The sequence below is a fragment of the Argopecten irradians genome, chromosome 3, assembly GCF_041381155.1.
Source record: "Argopecten irradians isolate NY chromosome 3, Ai_NY, whole genome shotgun sequence".
Taxonomy (NCBI): Eukaryota; Metazoa; Mollusca; class Bivalvia; order Pectinida; family Pectinidae; genus Argopecten; species Argopecten irradians.
The window spans coordinates 49,757,252-49,782,423 of NC_091136.1; the positions used below are offsets into that span (position 1 = coordinate 49,757,252).

The window sequence follows — 25,172 nt, forward strand, 5'->3', positions numbered from 1 at the left end:
TCAGTCAAATTGGAAATGATCACCATAGCATTGTTTTGTTGCAGAATTTCTAATAGACTCTTCAGGCAGGATTGTTGAGTGGCTTTAGTTCTGTACTTTATCTTTAGGTCAGATTATATGTGAAATCTGATCAGTGTTACCCCAATGTCACAGTCTATACTCCAGCCAAGGGTAATATATTTAATTGGTTAATTTCACACACACACACATGAGGTGTGTGTTACTGTACCACTGCTGTATGTGTTAGTATCTCTATTGTTATCAGGTAAACACACTAAGTACGTGTGTGTTTACCTCTATCACTCCTTTATCTCTCCATGTACAATCCATGTTCAATATCAGTATTCATTAAGTTGAAAAATTTCATTGTTTTTCCACACAATCAAGAAATACATTCTTATTTCCTAAATATTAAATTGTTGAGAAAAAATTTAAATTTAATTCATATTTTGCATTCTTTTCGGTCCTGAATGGTACATGACTCTGATCAGGGGAACAAATAAGAAAATTGAACTGTAAGATGACAATGCTTTTGGGAAATGAGATTAGGACTTTGTTCACAATAGTTAAAACAATTATCAATAGGGATTTATGTATCAAGCACTGATCACTGCAGCTTATCACAGTAATGGAGGAAAACAAAGGCATGTGAGTGTGACTGACCAGCCAAGTAATTATACTCAAACATCTATCAACACCACCTTAACAGTACGGGAAATACAGCCAAAGTAAGTATTAATATGTGATATATTCAGAATGTGTGATAAAGGAATGTTGTGTTGATGAAATCTCCTATGTGTCAGAGTATTTCATGTTGTCTGAATTTATGTTTCCTCATTGGTCATATCTGTGAAAATCATGTTGTGTTATCTGAATTGGATGTCATATCTGAAAATTATATTATGTCATCTGAATATGATATTATATCTGAAAATCATATTGTGTCATCTGAATTGGATGTCATATCTGGAAATTATATTATGTCATCTGAATATGATGTCATATCTGAAAATCATATTGTGTCATCTGAATTTAAAGTCATATCTGATTTTTTTTTTTAATTTCTAATTTTCAAACATTTTACACAGTATATATAAATGGACACCAACACACAAACACTTGCATACGCACTCATTCACAATACTAAAACATCAAGTTGTACGTTATGTTAAATCATATATAAAACATTACATGTGTACTAACATGACACAATACATATACATGCATGCAGACATATATAAATACATACATACATACGTGCATGCATGCATAGGTACATGCATACAAACATACTCTAACAACACATGTGTACACAAGCATACACATATACATATGCACATATGTACCTTCATACATGCATACATACACTCCTGCATGATGCATACATAATACAAAACATATGTGTACATACATATGCATAAGCATCATGGCAGTGGCATTGCATAACACACAAATACTTAGCATAACAGAACATATATAGCACCATAACATATATACATTTACACATATAGATATATCCATAAAAACATATATTAGCCAACCATAACGCACATATATGCATGCTCTCATTCTCTCTCTCTTTCTCTCAGACACACATACACACCCTCACACACACACACACTCACATACATACATACAGACAGACACACAAACAGACATACTAAAAAGGAAAGATAAGAAAGGAAGAAGAAAGAAGAGGGAGGAGGAGGTACCGTTACACATACACGTATATTACAGTTTAAAGATATTATACTAAATAAATTTAAAAAAAAAATAATAGAAAATTGTTCTGAAGAATCGTTGTGCTGATCAGCTATTAAAACCCCAACAAAAGATAATTTTTTTTTTTTTTTTGGTTATCTGAAAATTATATTATGTCATCTGAATATGATATTATATCTGAAAATCATATTGTGTCATCTGAATTGGATGTCATATCTGAAAATTGTATTATGTCATCTGAATATGATGTAATATCTGAAAGTCATAGTGTCATCTGAATATGATGTCATGTCTAAAAATCATATTATGTTATCTGAATATGATGTCATGTCTGAAAATCATATTATGTCATCCGAATATGATGTCATATCTGAAAATCATATTGTGTCTGATGGTGGATATACCTATAGCAAAAGATGATGCTATGTTGCCTGATATTGGTTTGATGTCTTTTTTCCTGAACTCGTCTTGTCTAAGTTGGTGATATGTAGTCTAAGAATGATGCCATGTTATCCAGTGATCATCTTCTAAGAGGATGTTGTTCTGTTAATGTATTGTGCATGGGTCTGGTGTTACATCTGCATGAGTTTAACTTTTTAATATAGTACAACATTGCCTGATTCTGATGTGACATACCTTCAGTTCATGGTGATGACATATAGTCTGATGGTGATTTCACATTGCCTGATGCTGGTGTCACGTATATTGCCTGGTTGTGGTATCATTGCTTGATAGTGATGTCACATTGTCTGAAGGTGATGTCATACTCATTGTCTGAAGGTGATGTCACATTGCCTAATGCTATTGTCAAATTGCCTGGTTGTGGAATCACATTGCCTGATGGTGATGTCACATTGCCTGATGCTATTGTTGCATTGCCTGGTTGTGTATCATTGCCTAAGGTGATGCCATATTGCTAAAGGTGATGCCACATTGCCTAAGGTGATGTCACTTTGCCTGATGATGATGATGGATGATGTCACATTGCCTGATGGTGATGTCACATTGCCTATGGTGATGTCACATTGCCTGATGTGATGTCACATTGCCTGATGATGATGTCACATTGCCTGATGGTGATGTGATGAGATGATGTCACTTTGCCTGATGATGATTGCCTTGACATTGCTTGTGATGTCACATTGCCTGATGGTGATGTCACTTTGCCTGATGGTGATGCCACATTGCCTGATGGTGATGTCACTTGCTATGGTGATGCCATTGCCTGATGGTGATGTCACTTGCCTGATGGTGATGTCACATTGCCTGATGGTGATGTCACTTTGTCTCATGGTGATGTCACTTTGTCTCATGGTGATGTCACATTGCCTGATGGTGATGTCACATTGCCTGATGGTGATGTCACATTGCCTGATGGTGATGTCACATTGCCTGATGGTGATGTCACATTGCCTGATGGTGATGTCACATTGCCTGATGATGATGTCACATTGCCTGATGATGATGTCACATTGCCTGATGGTGATGTCACATTGCCTGATGATGATGTCACATTGCCTGATAGCGATGTCACATTGCCTGATGATGATGTCACATTGCCTGATGATGATGTCATATTGCCTGATAGCGATGTCACATTGTCTAAGGGTGATGTCACATTGCCTGATGATGATGTCATATTGCCTGATAGCGATGTCACATTGCCTGATGATGATGTCACATTGCCTGATAGCGATGTCACATTGCCTGATGATGATGTCACATTGCCTGATGATGATGTCGCATTGCCTGTAGATGATGTCATATTGCCTGATGATGATATCACATTGCCTGTAGATGATGTCATATTGCCTGATGGTGATGTCACATTGTCTAAGGGTGATGTCATTTTGACACAATACGATGTTACACACCAGTGATATTATATTGACGATGCAGAAAACAATGTCCTGATACATAAGGCAAGCTTGTTCCCATAATGAAACAATTTCCTTGTTTTCTGTTATATTTTCTGATTTATAAAGTCACACTATGTGATGATGACCCCAACAGGCCTATTATGTGTTTCAGTGTGAATAACTTGTTGTGGTAAAGTCATGCGGTCTTAAGCTGATGTCATTTAACTGTGGGATAATATCAATTTGCATGGTGGTGGTTTTTTTTTCATGGATGAAGTTAAACAATGAGTATGTACAAAGCCAAAATAACAAATTCATCATGATTAACTGAACATTAAAAGTTCTTAAAATAACTGATAACCAGTTTGAGTGATCTGTTTTAGCAGGTACCCTCCTTATAAGTACTGCCCTGTCAATACAATGGGACCTCCATGGCAACTCCTTGTGGGCCTGGTGGTAAGTTGTCATATAAACTTGGACAAATTCCAGACAGTTTAGCATACATTAATAGATACAAACATTGATTTTGTTCTGTTTTGAAAAATAAACATTTGTTTGTGAAGGATTTAAATATCAGAAAAAGTTATTCTAGAGGCTTGATAAGATTATTACAAACTTTTATAGTAATCAAACTATATGATATTGGCAGAAATCTAATACCAGTGAAGCGAGAGGAAAATGATAACATTATGTCAAGTAAATAATTATCTACTCAATAATCTTTGATTTACTTTCACCTTTCCTTTGTGTGTTTTAGGTGTGTATGGTAACAGTCAATATGGCAGACACATCCAGTGGTACTACAGAAAGAGCATCTGATAAAGAAAACTCAGAAACAAGTCATTCAAATGTCAGAGACTTCACTCTAAATTTTGTGTCAATATCAACTGCAAATATGTCTCCAAGTTCCAGTCCATCATCCTCACATGTGCCTCCAATTTCTAATCCATCATCCTCACATGTGCCTCCAAGTTCTATTCCATCGTCCTCACATGTGCCTCCAAGTTCTATTCCATCGTCCTCACATGTGCCTCCAAGTTCTATTCCATCGTCCTCACATGTGCCTCCAAGTTCTATTCCATCGTCCTCACATGTGCCTCCAAGTTCTATTCCATCGTCCTCACATGAGCCTCCAAGTTCTATTCCATCGTCCTCACATGTGCCTCCAAGTTCTATTCCATCGTCCTCACATGTGCCTCCAAGTTCTATTCCATCGTCCTCACATGTGCCTCCAAGTTCTATTCCATCGTCCTCACATGTGCCTCCAAGTTCTATTCCATCGTCCTCACATGTGCCTCCAAGTTCTAGTCCATCATCCTCACATGTGCCTCCAAGTTCTATTCCATCGTCCTCACATGTGCCTCCAAGTTCTAGTCCATCATCCTCACATGTGCCTCCAAGCTCTATTCCATCGTCCTCACATGTGCCTCCAAGTTCTTCTAGTCCATCATCCTCACATGTGCCTCCAAGTTCTAGTTCATCATCCTCACATGTGCCTCCAAGTTCTATTCCATCATCCTCACATGTGCCTCCAAGTTCCAGTCCATCATCCTCACATGTGCCTCCAAGTTCTATTCCATCGTCCTCACATATGCCTTCAAGTTCTAGTCCATCGTCCTCACATATGCCTTCAAGTTCTAGTCCATCTTCCTCACATGTGCCTTCAAGTTCTAGTTCAAAACCATCATCTCCAAGCTCTAGTCCAAATCCGAGCCCATCTTCCTCACACATGTCACCAAGCTCCAGTCCAAATATGTCTGTATCCACAGTGGAATTGTCCACCATAACTAATCCAACAAGAACCACACCTTCATCTAGTCCAGTATCAGGTAACTCCTACTCATTATTGTACTGATTTCTCTTTTAGGTCACCTGATCCAAAGGAACAATGTAAGATCATGCAATACTGTGTCCACCATACAGTGTTCTCAACAATGTTTAACCAACTCCTTAAAACTGTTTATCAGAATTTGGTAGGACTGAGTCCCTAGCCATATGTATAAATATACTTTGTAAAATTAGAATTAAGAGGAATACAACTTAACACGAATTAGTGCCTGCTGCTCACCAGGCATCAGCTGCAGACATACCAGTCATATCAATAGCGTTTCAAATCTAACACTTTGTTTTTCTAGGGAAGGTAACCATTATGGAAGTGTACTATAACCTGCCCCAGAGTCCTGGTCCTGACGACCTTCCAGAGTTTATAGAACTTTATGGAGACCGGAGTCTGTCCTTACAAGGTTACACCATCGTTCTGTACACAGGGGAGACCATGCAAGCTTTCCTGATTATCTCCCTTGATAACTACAGGTGAGATGATCCTTCAGCTGAAAGAAATGTCATCAAAATAAGTTTAATAATGTGGTGATAATTGGTTATCCCAAGTTCTTCATTTGAATGTATTTGTTTGATAGACTGATTCACATTTTCAGAATTGGTGCCACATAATAAGGATAGTCGTGAAAATTATCCGTTTGTTGTATGAGACCTGAAATTCAACGTCAAATCATTTTTTATTATAAAATTTTGCATGTAAACTGCATTAAGTTTGTTATTATTGTTACAGTCTCCCAAGTACCAATGCAGCATTTTTGATATCTACATTCAATGCCTCATTTGGACCCGACATTGTACTGGCCAACAAGTCACTGACCAGCCCAGATAGTGAAATCACCATGGTTACGCTTTACAAAAATGCCAGTAGTTCTTTCACGGTTGGCAGTACCCCATCCCATTGGGGTCTAGTGGATTATGTGGTGTATAGTTCTGGCACTGCGGACATGCCTTCAGTGATCCGTAACTGGGGTTTGGGATTTAAGGCTGTGGTCAAAGACAATGATTACCCATACGAGTCTGTTAGTCGATGTTTTAGTGATGAACCAGATAATCAACGGGCTTTTACTCTATCTCCACCAACACCAGGTAGCTAAAAATAGATCAAAACATAACAAAAGAGTTTACATCTTACATCATGTGTATTCTGTCTTTGAATGTTACAGAATTATCTCCCTTGCGAGTAGGTAATCGATTGTGAGGTCACAACTTTGTTAACAAAAATGATTGACATTGTTTTCTCTGAAAAATAAGATGTTAATTACATTCATAAAACATGAGTTTACAATCAAATACCAATCCACAAGGGCAGATAACTCTGTAATATGCATATATAGAATACCTGGTAGGTGATCCTGGTGATCAATGATCTATGACTTCAAAAAACATAAACAGGACAGACAAGCACTTTGAAAATATGTAGTTTTTGCTCTGAAGTCATTTTTATTTGTGAAATGCTAACTCATTTTAATTTATGTTTAACTCGCATGCTACAACAAAGCCAAGCTTAAGCATTTATGCAGTCTCATTCTAAGAGTATTCCAGCATAATACAGTTAAAATCCCTTCTCTTATCCACCAAAGTGATCTTATATTGGACCTGTAGCATGCTTATAGGTGATGGGCTGAAGAATCTGAATTTGTTAAGATCTGTAGATGTCTTCTGAATAACCAAGAGGCCCAGAAAAAGGTTGAATGATACAGGTCTATTCCACTTCTTGCTGATACTTATCCCTACATTTATTTATTTAGGTAAAAAAAATTCTTGTGATCTGAGGGATGATTACCCAGTCATCAACGAAGTCGGCCATCTTGGGACACATCATTCGTGTTTCATCGAGATCCAGTTTACCAACAATGCATCACAGGCGTTGAACTCCATCTTCTTGGCTATATACAGTAAAGCTAGCACGCCAGGTCACCCCATACAAAATGTGACCTTTGACCTGTGGAATGAACGAATCAACCAGAGTGGGTATTACCTGCTGAGTGGTAACTCTAATGGATCGCTGGCTTTGGATTGTGAGAGGACGTTCATTGGTGGAACCAACGTCATAGTGCTTTACCAGGTACATAAACCAATCTAAGCTGACAATACAAGTCAAAATCATGTTATATGTATTTTAGATTGGCAAAAGTGATAATGAAATATCTTAATTAAAATGCATATAGATTTTGCTTCATATAGGGGAAGGACACCATGTTGATATGCAGGTAGAGTGAACAAAAATGAATGTATTCTCCTTGGATATGACAGAGTCTTAATCTCAGTTGCATCCTTCTCAACATGCATTGACAGCTTAAAGCATAGCTGATTCTAAATCATTTAGATAAGTCTATCTATAAAAACTATGCTTTGAATAAAATCTATAAGGTTTCCAAATTTGTATAGAATTATGACAATCTCCTTTGAAAAAACAACTTGTTCATACATAATGCTCAAATGATTATAAAGGCAGGTAGTATTGCTGTGACCTTCAAAATGACTTTGATAGCTGCATTTAAGGACAGCTATTAGCCTACCATTTAGCATTCAGTATGGCAACAATGGAGTTGATAAGTCTGTCCTTTATAGACAGGCATCCTTTATATAGAGGTGTCCTTTATAGACAAGCATCCTTTATATAGAGGTGTCCTTTACAGACAGGCATCCTTTATATAGAGATGCCCTTTACAGACAGGCATCCTTAATAAAAAGGTGTCCTTTAAGAACAGGCATCCTTTATATAGAGGTGTAATTTATAGACAGGCATTCTTTATATAGAGGTGTCCTTTACAGACAGGCATTATTTATATAGAGGTGTCCTTTACAGACAGGCATCCTTTATATAGAGGTGTCCTTTACAGACAGGCATCCTTTATATAGAGGTGTCCTAGAGGGTCCTTTACAACAGCATCTTTATAGGGTCCTTTATAGACAGGCATCCTTTATATAGAGGTGTCCTTTATAGACAGGCATCCTTTATATAGAGGTGTCCTTTACAGACAGGCATCCTTTATATAGAGGTGTCCTTTACAGACAGGCATCCTTTATATAGAGGTGTCCTTTACAGACAGGCATCCTTAATAAAAAGGTGTCCTTTACAGACAGACATCCTTTATATAGAGGTGTCCTTTACAGACAGACATCCTTTATATAGAGGTGTCCTTTACAGACAGGCATCCTTTATATAAAGGTGTCCTTTACAGACAGACATCCTTTATATAGAGGTGTCCTTTACAGACAGGCATCCTTTATATAGAGGTGTCCTTTATAGACAGTCATCCTTTATATAGAGGTGTCCTTTACAGACAGGCATTATTTATATAGAGGTGTCCTTTATAGACAGGCATCCTTTATATATAGGTGTCCTTTACAGACAGTCATCCTTTATATAGAGGTGTCCTTTACAGACAGGCATTATTTATATAGAGGTGTCCTTTATAGACAGGCATCCTTTATATAGAGGTGTCCTTTATATAGAGGTGTCCTTTACAGACAGGCATCCTTTATATAGAGGTGTCCTTTATAGACAGGCATCCTTTATATATAGGTGTCCTTTATAGACAGTCATCCTTTATATAGAGGTGTCCTTTACAGACAGGCATTATTTATATAGAGGTGTCCTTTATAGACAGGCATCCTTTATATAGAGGTGTCCTTTACAGGCAGGCATCCTTTATATAGAGATGTCCTTGATAGACAGGTATCCTTTATATAGAGGTGTTCTTTATAGACAGGCATCCTTTATATAGAGGTGTCCTTTATATAGAGGTGTCCTTTATTTAGAGGTGTCCTTTATATAAAGGTGTCCATTTATAGCGGAGGCTTTACTGTATTATTCATGTCATTGTGTTCTGCTATTTCTGTTCTCAGGTTCCAACAGATTTAAAACATTTCAACAAGAAGTTTGCTTGGGACAACACTTATAAGTTTATCAAAGATGGTGTGGCATTCAATATCTCCGATCCACTGGACACGAACCTAGCCCAGATAGTAATACCTGAGGCCAAGTTGGAGGGCTTCCCAAGGGTGTCTGTCCGAGACGGACCATCTAAAGCTCTCTTCTTGGTTAGTTTAACAACAAGAGGCCTAAAGGGCCTTAACGGTCATCTGACTACCTTGGCAATAGTAAAATTAATTATAATGGTGTCACTTTGTCAGGACCATGTCAGGATCATTTTCAATTTCTTTCAACAAATTTTATTTCAAACAAGAGGCCCAAGGGCCTTCCTTAACATATAGGAAATTAATTAGATATAGTGTCATGGTAGCCATCTTCAATTTAAAATCAACCAGAGATGTAACAATACTTTGTCGGGACCATGTCGGGATCATTTCATGCAAGTTTCAGCCAAATCGCACCGGTAGAAATTGAGAAAAAGTTCAAAATGTGTTTTCAAAATGGCGGCTATGGCGGCCATCTTGGATTTCCGAGCGACCTGAAAAATAATAACACTTTGTCGGGACCATGTCAGGATCATTTCATACAAGTTTCAACCAAATCGCACTGGTAGAACTTGAGAAGAAGTTCAAAATGTGCTTTAAAGATGGCGGCTGTGGCGGCCATCTTGAATTTAAGATCAACCCGTAAAATAACACCACTTTCTTTGGACCATGTCAGGATCATTTCATGTAAGTTTCAGCGAAATCGCACTGGTAGAACTTGGGAAGAAGTTCAAAATGTGAAAAGTTAACGCTTGGCGCATGGCGCACAGCGGACGACAATGGATGAAACATAGACGACTATAGGTCATCTTGACCCTTCGGGTCAGATGACCTAAAAATGTACAAATACATCAACTTTCAATTTTACAATGCTGTACATTCCTTTAAAAAGCATTTTTTAGTTATTACTGAGTAAGAATTGCTGTGGTACTTTAATAAGTTTTCAGTTTGTGAAGGTTCCAGTTTGTACAGGTTCCAGTTTGCACAGGTTCCAATTTGTACAGGTTCCAGTTTGTACAGGTTCCAGTTTGTACAAGGCCTAGTTTATACAGGTTCCAGTTTATACAGGTTCCAGTTTGTACAGGTTCCAGTTTGTACAGGTTCCAGTTTAGACAAGTTAAACTGTATCACCATGTTTTATGTAGGAATTTTTTATCCTAGCTATGATAGGGAATGGCCTGTTGTAAATTATCTCCCCTGATCAGTGTGTTGTCTGTTGAGTATTATCCCCCATTCAGCAGAATTTTACAATTTATTGTAGTCTACCTTGAGTTTCTATTGTCTTTCTTGAGATGATCTCTTTTAAGTATGGACAGGCTGCAGAGAATTGTCTCCCCTGAATAAAAATATGTTCATTAGTAAAATGGCTTAAAAAGATTGTATTGCTAAGTTTAATTGGAATAATTTGTTCATTGTTTGTATATTCAGGTGCAGTAAAAGCAATTAACACATGATTAATTTGTTAATTTTATGAAATTTGGTATTCTTGTTTAATAGGATAATAGGAGTCAAGTCACCTTTGTCAATTTATTTTACTTGAATATCATTCCTTTCACACTTGTTTGTAGTCAAACTGTGGTTAAGATATTAAATCCTTGATTACAAAGTCTGTTGTACATTGTGGATATTCACCAGTAACTAGATATTTAACATTGATTATAGCTTTCTCTCTTCTCTCATTTTGATGATAATCCTCTCCATGGTTGGGTTTAGTATAATGATTTATATCTACTTTTTTTCCTAGTCAGGATCAAAGTCCTTGTCTTCCTGTGGTCGATCTATCTACAATATGACTGATCCCACCCCTGGAGAGCCAAATATCTGTCCTCTGCTGCCATCTACACGACCTCCCGTCACCGTGACAACCACACACCCGACTGTGAAGCCAAATCACATCTACATCAACGAAGTTACTTACTCAGCCAAAAACAGTGAAGAATATATTGAGTTCAAGGGTATGATAAAAGAAATCCTAGATATATAGAGTACTAAGGTAATATGATTGATAAAGTCTTAGGTTATTTTATGTCACATCACAGAGTATGTAATATATTGACTTTAACTGATAAAATTTATATTTAAGTTCCTTACGGTAGTAATTCAATTAAACAATACAAAGTTAATCAGAATATGAATGATATCAAAAGGCCAACAGAACATTGATCATCCTCATAAGGTTACCAGAGATCATTGATCAACCTCACAAGGTCACCAAATTATTGATCACCTCAAAAGGTCACCAGAACATTGATCAACCTACAAGGTCACCAGAACATTGATCAACCTCACAAGGTCACCAAACATTGATCAACCCAAAAGGTCACCAGAACAGATCACTGACAACCTCAAAGGTCACCAGAACATTGACCTCATAAGGTCACCAGAACATTGACCTCATAAGGTCACCAGATCATTGGTCAACCTCACAAGGTCACCAGAACATTGATTGTCCTCATAAGGTCACTAGAACATTGATTGTCCTCATAAGGTCACTAGAACATTGATTGTCCTCATAAGGTCACCAGATCATTGATCAACCTCACAAGGTCACCAGATCATTGATCAACCTCACAAGGTCACCAGAACATTGATCAACCTCACAAGGTCACCAGAACATTGATCAACCTCACAAGGTCACCAGAACATTGACCTCATAAGGTCACCAGAGCATTGATCAAACTCTTAAGGTCACCAGAACATTGATCAAACTCATAAGGTCACCAGAACATTGAGTGTCCTCATAAGGTCATTAGAACATTGATAGTCCTCATAATTTAACTAGAACATTGATCGTCCTCATAAGGTCACCAGATCATTGATCAACCTCACAAGGTCACCAGAACATTGATCGACCTCACAAGGTCACCAGAACATTGACCTCATAAGGTCACCAGAACATTGATCAAACTCATAAGGTCACCAGAACATTGATTGTCCTCATAAGGTCACTAGAACATTGATTGTCCTCATAAGGTCACTAGAACATTGATCGTCCTCATAAGGTCACCAGATCATTGATCAACCTCACAAGGTCACCAGAACATTGATCAACTTCACTAGGTCACCAGAACATTGACCTCATAAGGTCACCAGAACATTGACCTCATAAGGTTAACAGAGCATTGATCGATCTCACAAGGTCACCAGAACATGACCTCAAACAATCACTTGAATATGACTTCAGTTAGGATGCTATCAAATTCTATGTGAAATGGAGTAAGATTAAAAATTTGTATTTGAATCAGATAGTATGTGTTCTAACTTGTGTGTTACAGGAGACTTACAAGGAGATTTCAGCCATTACTATATCATACTGTTTAACACCTGTCATGGTACAAAAATTGGAGGTGTACCTCTCAACCACGCCTTAGATGAGCATGGATTTCTCCAGTTTAACCACACTTCAACACACACTTTCTCAGAGGTAAAACAACTAATGGTTTGTTTATGCTGCATTGATATTGTTCGAAAAGTGACAACAAAATTTGAGCTTGAGCCAAAAATGGCAGTGTAAGATTTATCAATAAAGGAAAGGCTACTTATATGTTGAGTCTGACCTATCTATTCATTTTAACAAATCCATATTTGGGGCCACTGTAGCGAAGTAGTCGAAGTTGTTCTTACATATTATCACTAACCTTCCACCTCTCTGTTTCGAGTTTGCATCCTACTTGGAGGAGATATCATGGTACTGACCATTGATCAGTAGTTTTTCTGAGAACCTGAGTTCCTTCACCTCCTTAACCTGGCATGTCCATGAATTACCTTGGCTGTAAAAAAGCTGTAAAACAGAAACAAACAACTACTGAATATGATATGATTCTGTTCCCCAGACCCTGAGGAATACTGGCAGCATTGCCCTGGCGTTGTACACCAATAATGTGACAGCAATCAACATTACACAGGGCCTATTGGATGCCATCGTCATGACGACCAGTACTAATGTAAACTGCCCATCCTTGTCCTTCTCTCTCAAATACCTGACACCAAATGTTTTAAAGCCTGTGGTTTTGAAAGAGAGGTAAGGCATTTAGAGAATTTTTTATAGCAGTACATCAGATTTGGTAAGAATTAGCTAAGCTGACACACAAATAACATTTGATTTAAACTAAATGAAAAACAGTATGGACATGCATAACTATATACTTGTATATATCTTCATTAATTATTCCTATCAGTGACCTTGATGGTGGAATGACCTTGAGTCGATGCTTTGGCAACCTTCGTAACTCCACTGCCTTTAAAGTCACCAAGTATCTGACACAAAGTACCCCTGCAACAGAAAACATCTGTGGTAATCCGGTCCCCCCTGTACTACCTTCCACAAACAAAGGGCCCGGTAAGTACTAGTTTTTGTTACAATGATACAAACATTGCTTGTTTTATTTCATGTATATTGATCATCGAGATGCAGAAAGAAGTCTGAAGCCCTTAAATGTTGCAGAAATACCCTAAGCAACGAGGTTAAAGTGGGGTATACTGGAATCGGGTTGTCCGTCTGTAGACACAACTTTGTCCGGGAAACTCCCCTTAACTATCCGACAGATTTTGATAAATTTGGTACACAAAACTCTGACATAAATAGGAGTTGAGTAAACCATATAGGGTTCTGCAATGTCCCCTATGAATGGAGTTATTACTACTTAAACGGTATAATTAGCCCCAGCGAGAAGTATTAGTCTGCCACTCTGGCAACAGTTCTAGTTTAATCTATTTTTGACCTCTAAGCAACCTTTATATACACTAAATTCATGAAGTTTGACCTTTTTCGAACAACATAACCACCTCTACGGCCTTCCAGTTCCTTTATACTGACCTCTATGACCTTCCTTTATATTGATATCTGTGATCTTCTTTAATATTGACCTCTGTAACCTTTCTTTATACTGACCTCTATGACCTTCCTTTATATTGATATCTGTGATCTGCTTTAATATTGACCTCTGTAACCTTTCTTTATATTGACATTTGTGACCTTCCTTTATATTGATATCTGTGATCTGCTTTAATATCGACCTCTGTAACCTTTCTTTATATTGACCTTTGTGACCTTTCAGATCCTGTCCTTATTACTATAGCAGTAGTAGCTTCCTGTCTCGTCGTTTTCCTGATCATCTTTGGTGTCCTTGTTGTCATTATGAAGAGGAAGAGAAGAGGAGTGTTGTAAGTATTGTACCTAATATTGATATACATTGTAATGTATTTTACAATATTCCATAAAATTGCAATAAAAACACATTGAACAAGTTACATGTAACCCTAAACAGTAAAAAAAATTATAGCGAACATTCATGCTTACAGTAAATTTATCATTATAATGTGGTCAATTGCATTTCCTGTTAAGGTTCCTATAAGATGTCTGTAATATGTGTATAATGATTTATGCTTATAACGAAGTGATTCTATTGGTCTCTAGAGGTTTGTGATAACTGATACACCTTTATACACTGCAGACAATTTCGACTGGCACTCATGGCTGAAGGCAATGAAGACGACGAGGTGCTTACCAATTTGGACGGGGAAGAAGATCTGATCAACTTTAATATGGAGGAAGATGCCGCAACTTTTGATAACAAGACTTACTGAATGGGAGCCATGACAAATTGAATTTTATCATATAATATATTACAAGTATCATTCCCGGATGAGGTGAAAAATACTCCCTTGTTTTTTCTTCTGTTATACAGAATTATCTACTCTAATGAATAAGTTTTGATTCCCATTTATTGGTTTGAGTTAGAGTGTCAAGATGCATGAAAATCATGCAATTTTCTCACATCAACTAACAGCCTATGTGATGTTAGGATCATAATAAGGCCACAATGCCTAAGTGTGTAATTTTCAATGAAAAATCAGTCTCTGGTAAAGAATCCTATGGAAACTGGACAGAAGACCATTTCTTTGTGTCCCCAACACTGTAATACATTGTCTTTCAAATATTTAATTATGTTTATATTCAAAAGATTGAATGAAATAAATGTACAAAATGTGTTTATTTGTAAGGATGATCTCTGTTTGATTCAAATGCTTTGTTTTTACTATTGCCATCATCAGAGACTTATCTTTGATCACATTATGCTACCCTACACTTAGTTGTAAGTGTAGCATATCTCCAATGATGTATTCATGCATTGTAAACTTTGTTAATTTATTCTTAATTAATTTGCATTCTATCATGTAATGATTTTATCATACTCTAGGTAATCTGATTAGCTTAGAATTGTTTGTTGTAATATCTATGATAAATATGCCACTCTACTTCAGATTTTTTTTTTTTATAATTTACATTTTATTCCGGGTTTTTTTCATCAATACATGTAATGTCCACAAGATAGCTGTGATCAATGATCATCATACATACTTCATATATATTTACTCTTTCTCACGTGTGTAATCATACATGTACCCTTACACTCGTGCATAGCACTTTCTCATGCTGTATAGATTATCAATATACATACACAAAACACTCTTCTTACTTGCTTAGATTTTTTCCTGGTCATTAAACTTGCATTCACATACCCACAGTACTTTCTAATTTTTTAAGTATAACATTTTATCTATCCATACATTTACATCAACATAAAGCACTTTCTTACTTAGTAAATATCTAATTTTTATTCATCCAAACACTTAAATTCACATATCACTTTGCACCGAGTACTTTCTAAATTTCAAAACTTGCATTCACACACATTACTTTCTTAATTGATAAAGTTGCATTAAGTTTAAGTGTTATTGTAATTATTTTCACCAAATTCATATCTGTTTAAGATATATACAGTGTATATACAGTATACAAGTGATGTCATTTTGTAAGGGTACAATAAAAATGTATATATTAAAACAGCAAAATATTGTAGAAATTTGCTTTAATCACAGTTTATAATTTGGTCAATAAGATGTGTAACAGTACTATGTATTGATTATAGGAAAGAGAGAAATTATGATAGATAGAAAGATAAGAAAAGAAAGGGGGAAAAGGAGAAGAAGAGAGAAAGAGAGAAAAAAAAGGAGAATGTTTTTTTAGAACAAATTGGGTTAACATGTAAATCCAAAAACATTCTTTTCAAATCTGAGGAATATGCATTTAATTAGAGAGGGGGAAAAACACACACATATATATATATATGAGAATAAATACTAAATACTAAATACCGGTAAATCATATATCATTTATTCAATATATCTCAAAATATTTTACTTAATCATATATGTTATAATAATAGTGATAATCAATGAGGTATCAATGACTATAGCCGATTCATTATCATTTATCCCAATGCCTAGAGCATAACTAATTTGTCCCATTTTTCCATTCCACTTCAAATTTAAGTTTAGCGTTTTCATCCTTACATGTAGAAACAAATTTCTGGATTATGTAGTTGTCTTTAATAATGTTTATGAGAGAGTTAATTCTAAGTGAATTATGTAAACATCTCACTCTATAAATATACTGTTTTATAATGATAATAATTTCATTATCTACTCTATTACTAGGTAAAGATTTCTGATGAAGGATGCCGAAAAGGAAAGTCTTTTTATTAAATGAAAATGGAATATACAAGGCTGCCAATAAAGTTTCAAGACTCTTTTGTAATTTTTGTGTTTCTTTGCATTCCCATGATAGATGGGTTATGGTTTCAGGTTCAGTGTTATACAGAATACATTAAAGGGGAAGTAACTCCAATTTTGCACAAAAAATGAGTTAGTAGTAAGAATATGATGAATCACTCTATACTGAAACCACTGGAGTTTTGACAACTGTACATCAAAAGTCATTGTTTACTTGTTCACATCTACAGAACCTAACTGTATACAAGACGTCTCAGAACAATAGAAAACCGGCTTGAGAAAGCTTGGGAAATACATGTTTAAAACTATATTTTGGTCTACTTATTCTAAGCTGTATTATTCTAAGTAATATCATATAATCGTGTAGCTTTTGTATGTACAACCTTATACAAAAAGAAGAAAACACAATTTGTACATTGTTATCAAATTTCATTTATTTATCAGAGAAGAGAATAAAATACACATGTTTAGGATCTCAGTGCTAACAGGGCTTTCTGTATGATATAGCTACTGATTCTCATGCATTCATCCTTCTTCATTCAGTCCAACAGTTACTCGCACTATGTAATACACTTCCCACTCTTTCATACACTTAAAAAGCCCATCAGGTGTATTTAAAACTCATCTTTATGTGATGGCATATTTTACAAGAAATTATGCAAAATGAGGATGATTCAGTGGAAATTTATTGGAAGTAAAAATTGCATTATCTTTTATTCAGAAGTTTATAAGAATTCATTATAAATACACAAATATCTTTGTAGATTTGTGTAAACGACCTCTTTTCTTACCTATTTTTTTTCTAAAGATTAATATCCCTCAATTTCAAAATACCTTTGATAGCTTGAAATAAAAAAAAAATTAATGCAGATTTTGTATTTGTGTTTCTAAAAAGTCATTCAAATTTTGTTGAAATTCATGTTGATTTAAACTTTTTCCTATGAACAATGAGTTTTTTGCAGATTTCAATTGCAAACCAAAATCAATGTATATTGCAAAAAAGTTTCAGTTTATAAATGTACACTGAAATCGGAGTCAATTTCATTACTTGTTATTGCACGGATTAATTTTGTATAGGAATTCTATATGCAATAGTGAAGTGCTTTGTTTAGGTTAGCTTAGGAGAAAATGTTTGAAAATGAAATTAAACAGCAGATATATACCTTATTCAGGACAGGTTTTCCGTCAGAACTAAACTATTTACTGTAAAACAACTTTACTTCGCGAGCAAATTTGCATGAATTATGAAATTTGCAAATGCTAAAAGTTTGAATTCTTAAAGTTTATATCTCAGCTTATCAATATAAATGCATCACTAATATTGATATGGATTTCCATATTGAAATGGAAACCATAAAATTTAGTAGCTGCAGAACACAGTTGGTTTACAGTATATTATTGTAGTCATTAGACTTTGTCAGAGAGAGCAATTCTCTACAACAGTGTCACCATGTCACACATTAGTTTGTGTGGTTGACTGCCCTTTGTATGAGATAAGCACTATACTGTCCCTGTATCAAAATCTTTCATTAACACAGTATATATAGGTAGTATCTTCGGGATTATACAGTATACAAATGACAGGCTAAAAAGTACTCAAATACTGAGGATTTAAATATACTTACTTATAGTAAAAGAATCTATGAAGTATATTTAAAACTGGACACAACCTGTATGTAACAAAAGCAAGTAAAATATTAAAACAATATATCATATGTAATTTTAATCAATTAAAAATTATCCAATTTCATCAGCTAATTTATACAACCATTTTTTTAAACTTTTTTAAGAAACAACCTGATAAATATGTAGCAGTAAGATTAGAAACATGAAGACAGACCTTCAGTTGTTTCACACTAAAAAAGATTTGATTAAGGTGAAGATGACGGGGGGCTTACATATATACACATACAATGACATCTCTTTATTGCAGTTGTATTTGTGACTAATTCACATCCCCATTAATTTCTACCACTGTGTCCAGGTAAAAAGCTTTTTCCTAATTAAAATAGGTTGGTATTTGAAATAATGATCAAAGTTGATACTATCCATTAGAAAGATAGGGTAACACATTTTGTTTTGCTAAATTTTCTAAAATATTTTTGCAAGATTATTCTTAAGAAATTCTGTAAATGACAAATCAATTAGAAATAGGAGTAACAATTTTAGATGTTAACTTATTGTAAAATATAACAAAGAACTTTGTAACCATGATCTATAAAATCTCATGTAAACCAAAACCATCATATCAGTAATGTGAACAACAAAAATCTGAGCATCAACTTCATGCAAGTACTCCATTAAAAAGTATCATTAACCTCTAAAGAAAGTGCTAAAATTCCAGGTAAAAGCTTTCTACAGAAATAAAACTGGGTTTTCTTGAGGCAATTAATTTAAAAAAAATTCAAATTTATAACAAATCTGTTTACAGCAATTAAGAAAAACAAATGAAAATTCAAAAATCAGTCCTTAAAGATTCCTGTTGCTATCACATCAAATTTGAGGCTTAAATTAAGCATGTTATATATCTCATCTCTCACAAATATGAATGCATTCATTGAAGGGAGACTACCCTGGCAGCCTGCTGCAAATCACAGTCTTCGATAGGTTTGAAACTACTATAATGATAATATACAGCTAGTATATATAACATATATATATATAATATAAAACAGTTTAAAATATGAAATATGTAAATGAGTCCTACAACGAACCTTTAGGTAATTAACACAAGCCTTGATAAAATGATATGAGTTCTCGGCAACCTTCAGAGTTGTAAATCATATTTTGCATTTGAAATATATAACCACAACGCTATCATGAAGCTACCACAGCTGCTAAATTTGTGTAAATGATATTGATGGCCATGATGGAAGTTTCAATGATGAATGTAATAATGCGACGAACTTACTTCTTTTCATAAATTAGCCTTAAAGAAAAACTGCAGCAGCAATTCCAGGCGTCCAAGGCCAAAAAGCCAACCAGAAGCAGAGTCAGAATTTATACAGTACGGTAAAGGACCCTCAGTAACATCACCAACATCTACTGATACATTATTTTTCGAATTTTAACTAAATTCAAAGACATAAATCAATTTTTGATTTGAAAAAAAAAATATCTTCAAAAATGTGAAATTTCATTCTGATTTAGTAAGGATCCATTTACTGTATGTTTCTCTGATTACAAGCTTCCAAAATAACATGGATGACAATGAATAGGTGTTTTCCTGCCTGCCTATACAGCAATATGCTAATTTCACAATGAATATAAAGTCTGGTTTTTTATGAAAATTTGTCTGCCTGACTACAGCACTTTCCAAACGGACATCACAGGACATCACACTGTTGGTCTAGGTCATATGGGCGCTATTCTGTCCCCTCTCTAGTAAAGGACAACAAAATTGCCTCTCTTCTGCTAAGACAACAGAATTGCCTCTCTCCTCCTGAGACAATAGAATTGCCACTATCCTGCTAAGACAATAGAATCGCCCCTTTCTGACGTTGGAGCCAACTCGTGCGCCCACTGGCCTGGTACATGGTTCAGTATAGAACCAGCTGATAGTGATACACAGTGTTTATCACTTTAAATATTTCTCACATTGTGATACATAATATTCATATCACATTTCCTACGATAAATCCTTTACATAAAACAAATACAGACCCCAAACAGTCCTATAACTTCACTTCAAATGCTTTTGTATTTGAAGATGAAAATGGGTTGTGTTGTTTACCCGAAGCTTTGGCTGCCCATGCTACATCAAATGGGTCAACAACGTCCTTGCCACCTTGTGTTGTTGTCGTAGATGATGGAGCTCCCACTGCCCCAGAATTTGACCACGGGCTACCATTTTGTTGAAAACTTCTCTGATTGGCCGACATTTCTAAAAGTGTCGGTTTTTGTTGGTGCTGCATGGCCCAGTTGTGGCCAGCAGACAACTCACCAGTGTCTATGGAATGACTTCGAGTGTGTTGGATATGGGGATGGGGCTGGTTCAAGGTGCGAGGTGGTGGCTGGGGAAATCTAGAGGCGGAAGGCACACCATTAACAACTGGTGCTCCCGCAAAGGGATTCGTAGATGTTGGAGGCCACATGTCTGCTGTCTGGTTTGGTACTCGACTGGCAGCTGGGTTGGGTGACGATGCCCAGGGGTTGGTCTGTTGTACTGGTACACCCTGGGCAAACATACCAGGAGACTGGCCAGCTATTGTGTATGCTACAGAAGAAAAGAAGTCATTTGTCAATCATCAGCTCAAAATTCATGATAAAGTACCCAAAAATTTTGTCAAAATGAAATCTCTTTCTAATGTCATATTCTATGTACTTTCTTCTACATAAACAAACGAGGTAAAAACTAGAAATGATTGCAAGACATATTTCCCTCCATCGAAATGGGGGTTGGGATGTGTCAGTGAGAATAGCACATAACCACCCTCCATTTATTAATGGCAGGGCCATATAACTCATTAGGTATTTGGCATCATAATGCAAACATTATACTATTTTACTACAATTAAATACATATTGGTTGAATTTGATGTAGACTCACATTGCTGGGCTGATGATGATGGAATAGTGCTGGCCTGAGGTGTTTGTTGGCTCTGGAATGATGACGATGGCGCCGCAGCAAAGGGATCCTCAGAAGTAAGGGCAGACAACCCTCGTGTGAGCTGCTGACACATTTGGGAGATGGAGTCTTCCTCCTCTTTAGTAGGTGACATCTCCTGTATGGGCCCAGTTATACCTACAGCAGCAGAGGAGTATACTCTGTACTCTATACTCTCAGAAATGGAACATTAGGTGTATATTTATAGTCTGTACTCAATACTCTTAGAAATATTAATTTTTCGAATAAAACCAAGCTGGTTGATTTTTATCCCATAACATAGAAAGTATGCAAGTGTATTATCTTGACTTTCCAGAGACACATAGCAAGACGTCATTGAGACACCTGGCCCAATGTCAATATGGTACTACCTTGATATCTTAGAGACACCTGTCCAGATATCGCCTTGACACCTGGCCTAACATCTGTTTCAATGTCATTGAGGCAACTGACACACATTTCCCAAAGTCATTTTGACAAATGTTGAGATATAACCGAGACATATGACCTAATGTAAGCGAGACACCTTTATCAAGCGACACAGGAGGTACTTGCACACTTGGTCTGTTATACATAGACACCTGTCTCATCTCATTGTATGACCCCTGGTCTAACCTAACCAAAACACCTGTACATCTGGCTGGACATTACAGACACCTTTAAGAATCTGACATATATGACACATGTAATTATAACATACTTGACCTACCTGTTTAGATGACCTACCTGTTTGGCTGACCTACCTGTTTAGATGACCTACCTGTTTGGATGACCTACCTGTTTAGATGACCTACCTGTTTGGCTGACCTACCTGTTTAGATGACCTACCTGTTTGGATGACCTACCTGTTTAGATGACCTACCTGTTTGGCTGACCTACCTGTTTAGATGACCTACCTGTTTAGATGACCTACCTGTTTAGCTGACATACCTGTGTTAGATGTTTTAGGTGGAGAGGTATCATACACAGCATTCTGTCGCTGAAGAGTTGATGGCAAGTCGTTCAGTCGTAAGGAAACAGAGCGTTTAAAGGGAGACGACTCTGCCTGTAAATTTTCAAAGCCCCTGAATGATCCTTGTCTTTGTAACATGTTGGGAGTAGCCCGTGGCCTCTGGACAGCAAACGGATTGTCTACTTTCTTCACTGGAACAGGCTCTGTGGGTCAAAATGTAACATTAGTACTAAATATTTTCTTGTAAAAGTATCACTTAAAATCATTACTGAAATATAAATTTTGTGAACCAGGATACCGTATTTATATTACTCTAGGATATCCTTTTTGGTCAATATTACCAATTTCCCTACATCATGATATAGACTACAGAACAATTGATTAACCAATGCTGGACAATATTATGAACATTATAAACCAAGAGCCAATTAAGAGATCCATTTACATTGATTAGATCATCTGCATTGTGTATGATACTGTGAAATATGACTTGTTATACTGATGCCTGTGGGACACATCATGATATTAAATGTCCACATCCCTCTTGTTGCGCTTCAAACATTATGATCACTCCTTACTCATTAATATTTGTCATCAATGTTGTCCAACTTCTGATGTCAATTCTACTTATTTGCCATCAATTTAGAAATGTTATCAATCGAAATCACCTACACTTGTTAAATGAAGATAAAATCATGTGAAGGGTCAAAGTTTAAACCTGCTCATGTGTGATCACGATTGACGTAATGAACCAAGGCCATCTATATGAAAGTTTGATATCCCCATGCTTCTTTCACTATACATTCAAATCTCTCTCCCCTTACAAGGTATTTAACCCAAACCGCCTATATAAAAGACTATGTGCTTTGCTGTAGTCCTCTCTCCTGACAGGGAATCAAACCCAGGCCACCTGTGTAAGAATCTGTGTTATCACTGTACTTTGTGATGCTCTCTAACCTGCTATAATGGCACTCTGTGGGTCTGTGATTCTCTCTGTTAGTGACGTCTGTCTGAAGGAGCCCATCCTCGTGAAGCTGGTACGATCTTGACTGTAGGTGACGGTCACACTGGTTGTCACCTCTTTATCCCGTTTCTGTTTCCTCTCCAGACAGATCGCAAAGGCACATCCCACTGCATGGCTCAGTCGCTCCCCCTAAAGGTGCAAATACAGAGTCAGCACACTCGACCCCAGACAGATACAAGTTCACGAAAAATAAACAACTCAATATTCAAATGAAAGCAATGGGCGATATTTGAGAATAGTTTTCGTATATAGTCATGTAATCAAATTAAAGTATCATCTGTTTTGTGTACTAGGAACATGTCTTTAGTGTTTCGCTTTACCTGAACTAAACTTTATGCTGCAATATCGCTATATCTTAGCTTTCTTTTTGCCAAATGAATCTGTTTTTGATTATCAACACACACACATATATATATAGTCTCCTTTGAGATTGGATAACAATTTTGTTTTTCTATAAAACTGACAAGGCAGATGGATACACAAAACAGATAAATCAAGTTTTCATCATAAACATGCCTGGAGTCTGATTTCATTATAAATAAAAATATCAACATATGTAATATCAATTTTCATAAAACTTAAAAATAGCAGGCTACCAAATAATGCACAAACATTCATGACGAAGAACACTTATTATATCTTCAGATCTGGTTATAAAATGAATATAAAGAGAGGAAAAGAAATCAAGTTTTAAAGCCTAGCTGATTATGCATCACATATTTTCCAAATTAAATTCTGGCAACTTCTAAAGGAAATATGCATTTACCATGCAGCAACATGGAAGCAATCTGGTGCAGCAGGATATGATTTAAATTCTATCATCACTCAACACACTTAAGAGGATGAGGTAAACTATGTACATATATAAATAAACAAAACATTCCAAAGCTGTTCCCTACTACATCATGATTTACAGAGCATGAGGTACAGATATATATATTGTGTGAAGGGAAAAACCATCACCACCAGCAACTAAAAACAACAAACAAGACCAAATATGATTATGTCATTTGTGTTAAAGTGATTTTAGTAAAGTTTAATCATGCATGGTAAAATTCATGCTTCATAACAAACAAAATGAAAAGCAAAAACACTTTTTACATACATTATTCCAGCAGAATATAATTGATAGATAGATATATATATATTTTTTATTACAGTTTTTCTTCTTCTTGAATAATGAATTTATATATTCCATATCCAAATATCATAATGACAATATTATTATATTCTAAAGCATGACTAAAAATTAGTTCTCTTACTATTGCATAACTTCATTCCAAGAATAAAGAATTCATGACTTACATATCCCATTTCAGGATGTTAGCAGTGTATATCAATGTTACTATGGTGTAAATCGACCACTGTTATCATACATGAGAATTATAGACATACCTGAGTGTCCATTTACAGTTATTGGACAATAAACAGATCATCCCAACAGGGCTTTATAAGCAGCACGAGGATAAAAGTAACAGGCCTTTGTGATCTATGGGTATTTCCCCACTAATTACTGCCAACAGTTTGACTTATCTCCCTTAAATACTGACACCAAATTGACTTATCTCCCCTTCTTTCTGGCACCAGCTGTTTCACCTCTAAACCAGGGATAATGAAGTAATCTATAACACATTGTTGTGACAGAACTCTTCTGCTTTTGTTATCAGAATT

At 35.9% G+C, this 25,172-nt stretch overlaps 3 protein-coding genes across 8 annotated transcripts in view; 2 read left to right on the forward strand and 1 right to left on the reverse strand.

Moving 5' to 3' along the window:
• The first annotated feature begins 478 nt into the window (after positions 1–478).
• On the forward strand, positions 479–16,936 carry LOC138318937 (uncharacterized). 2 transcript variants are annotated; one of them, XM_069261760.1, is made up of 13 exons: positions 479–728; positions 3,968–4,037; positions 4,339–5,410; positions 5,717–5,894; positions 6,151–6,506; positions 7,169–7,485; positions 9,273–9,467; positions 11,089–11,299; positions 12,620–12,768; positions 13,178–13,365; positions 13,523–13,683; positions 14,402–14,507; positions 14,798–16,936. In XM_069261760.1, the coding sequence occupies exons 1-13, from the start codon at positions 592–594 to the stop codon at positions 14,928–14,930; spliced, it is 3,273 nt and encodes a 1,090-aa protein (XP_069117861.1). In that variant the 5' UTR covers positions 479–591; the 3' UTR covers positions 14,931–16,936. The 2 variants fall into 2 exon arrangements, with proteins under 2 accessions (XP_069117861.1, XP_069117860.1); XM_069261759.1 differs by having other exon boundaries at positions 480–728; positions 3,965–4,037.
• Positions 2,964–3,941, forward strand: LOC138320154 (putative surface-exposed virulence protein BigA; the record flags this gene model as incomplete). Its single annotated transcript, XM_069263206.1, has 1 exon — positions 2,964–3,941. A coding segment is annotated over one exon (639 nt), but the record flags the coding sequence as incomplete, so codon positions are not given.
• A 391-nt stretch (positions 16,937–17,327) lies between the features above and the next one.
• The window catches only part of LOC138318939 (protein numb-like), a 43,885-nt gene continuing 36,040 nt past the window's right edge, over positions 17,328–25,172 (reverse strand). For all 5 annotated transcript variants that reach the window (XM_069261766.1, XM_069261761.1, XM_069261765.1 and 2 more), the window contains 4 exons: positions 23,435–23,630; positions 22,456–22,680; positions 21,469–21,663; positions 17,328–21,135 (listed from right to left, as the gene is read on the reverse strand). In XM_069261766.1, coding sequence (XP_069117867.1) covers positions 20,594–21,135; positions 21,469–21,663; positions 22,456–22,680; positions 23,435–23,630 — 1,158 coding nt within the window. In that variant the 3' untranslated portion in view covers positions 17,328–20,593. The remainder of the gene's footprint in view (positions 21,136–21,468; positions 21,664–22,455; positions 22,681–23,434; positions 23,631–25,172) is intronic.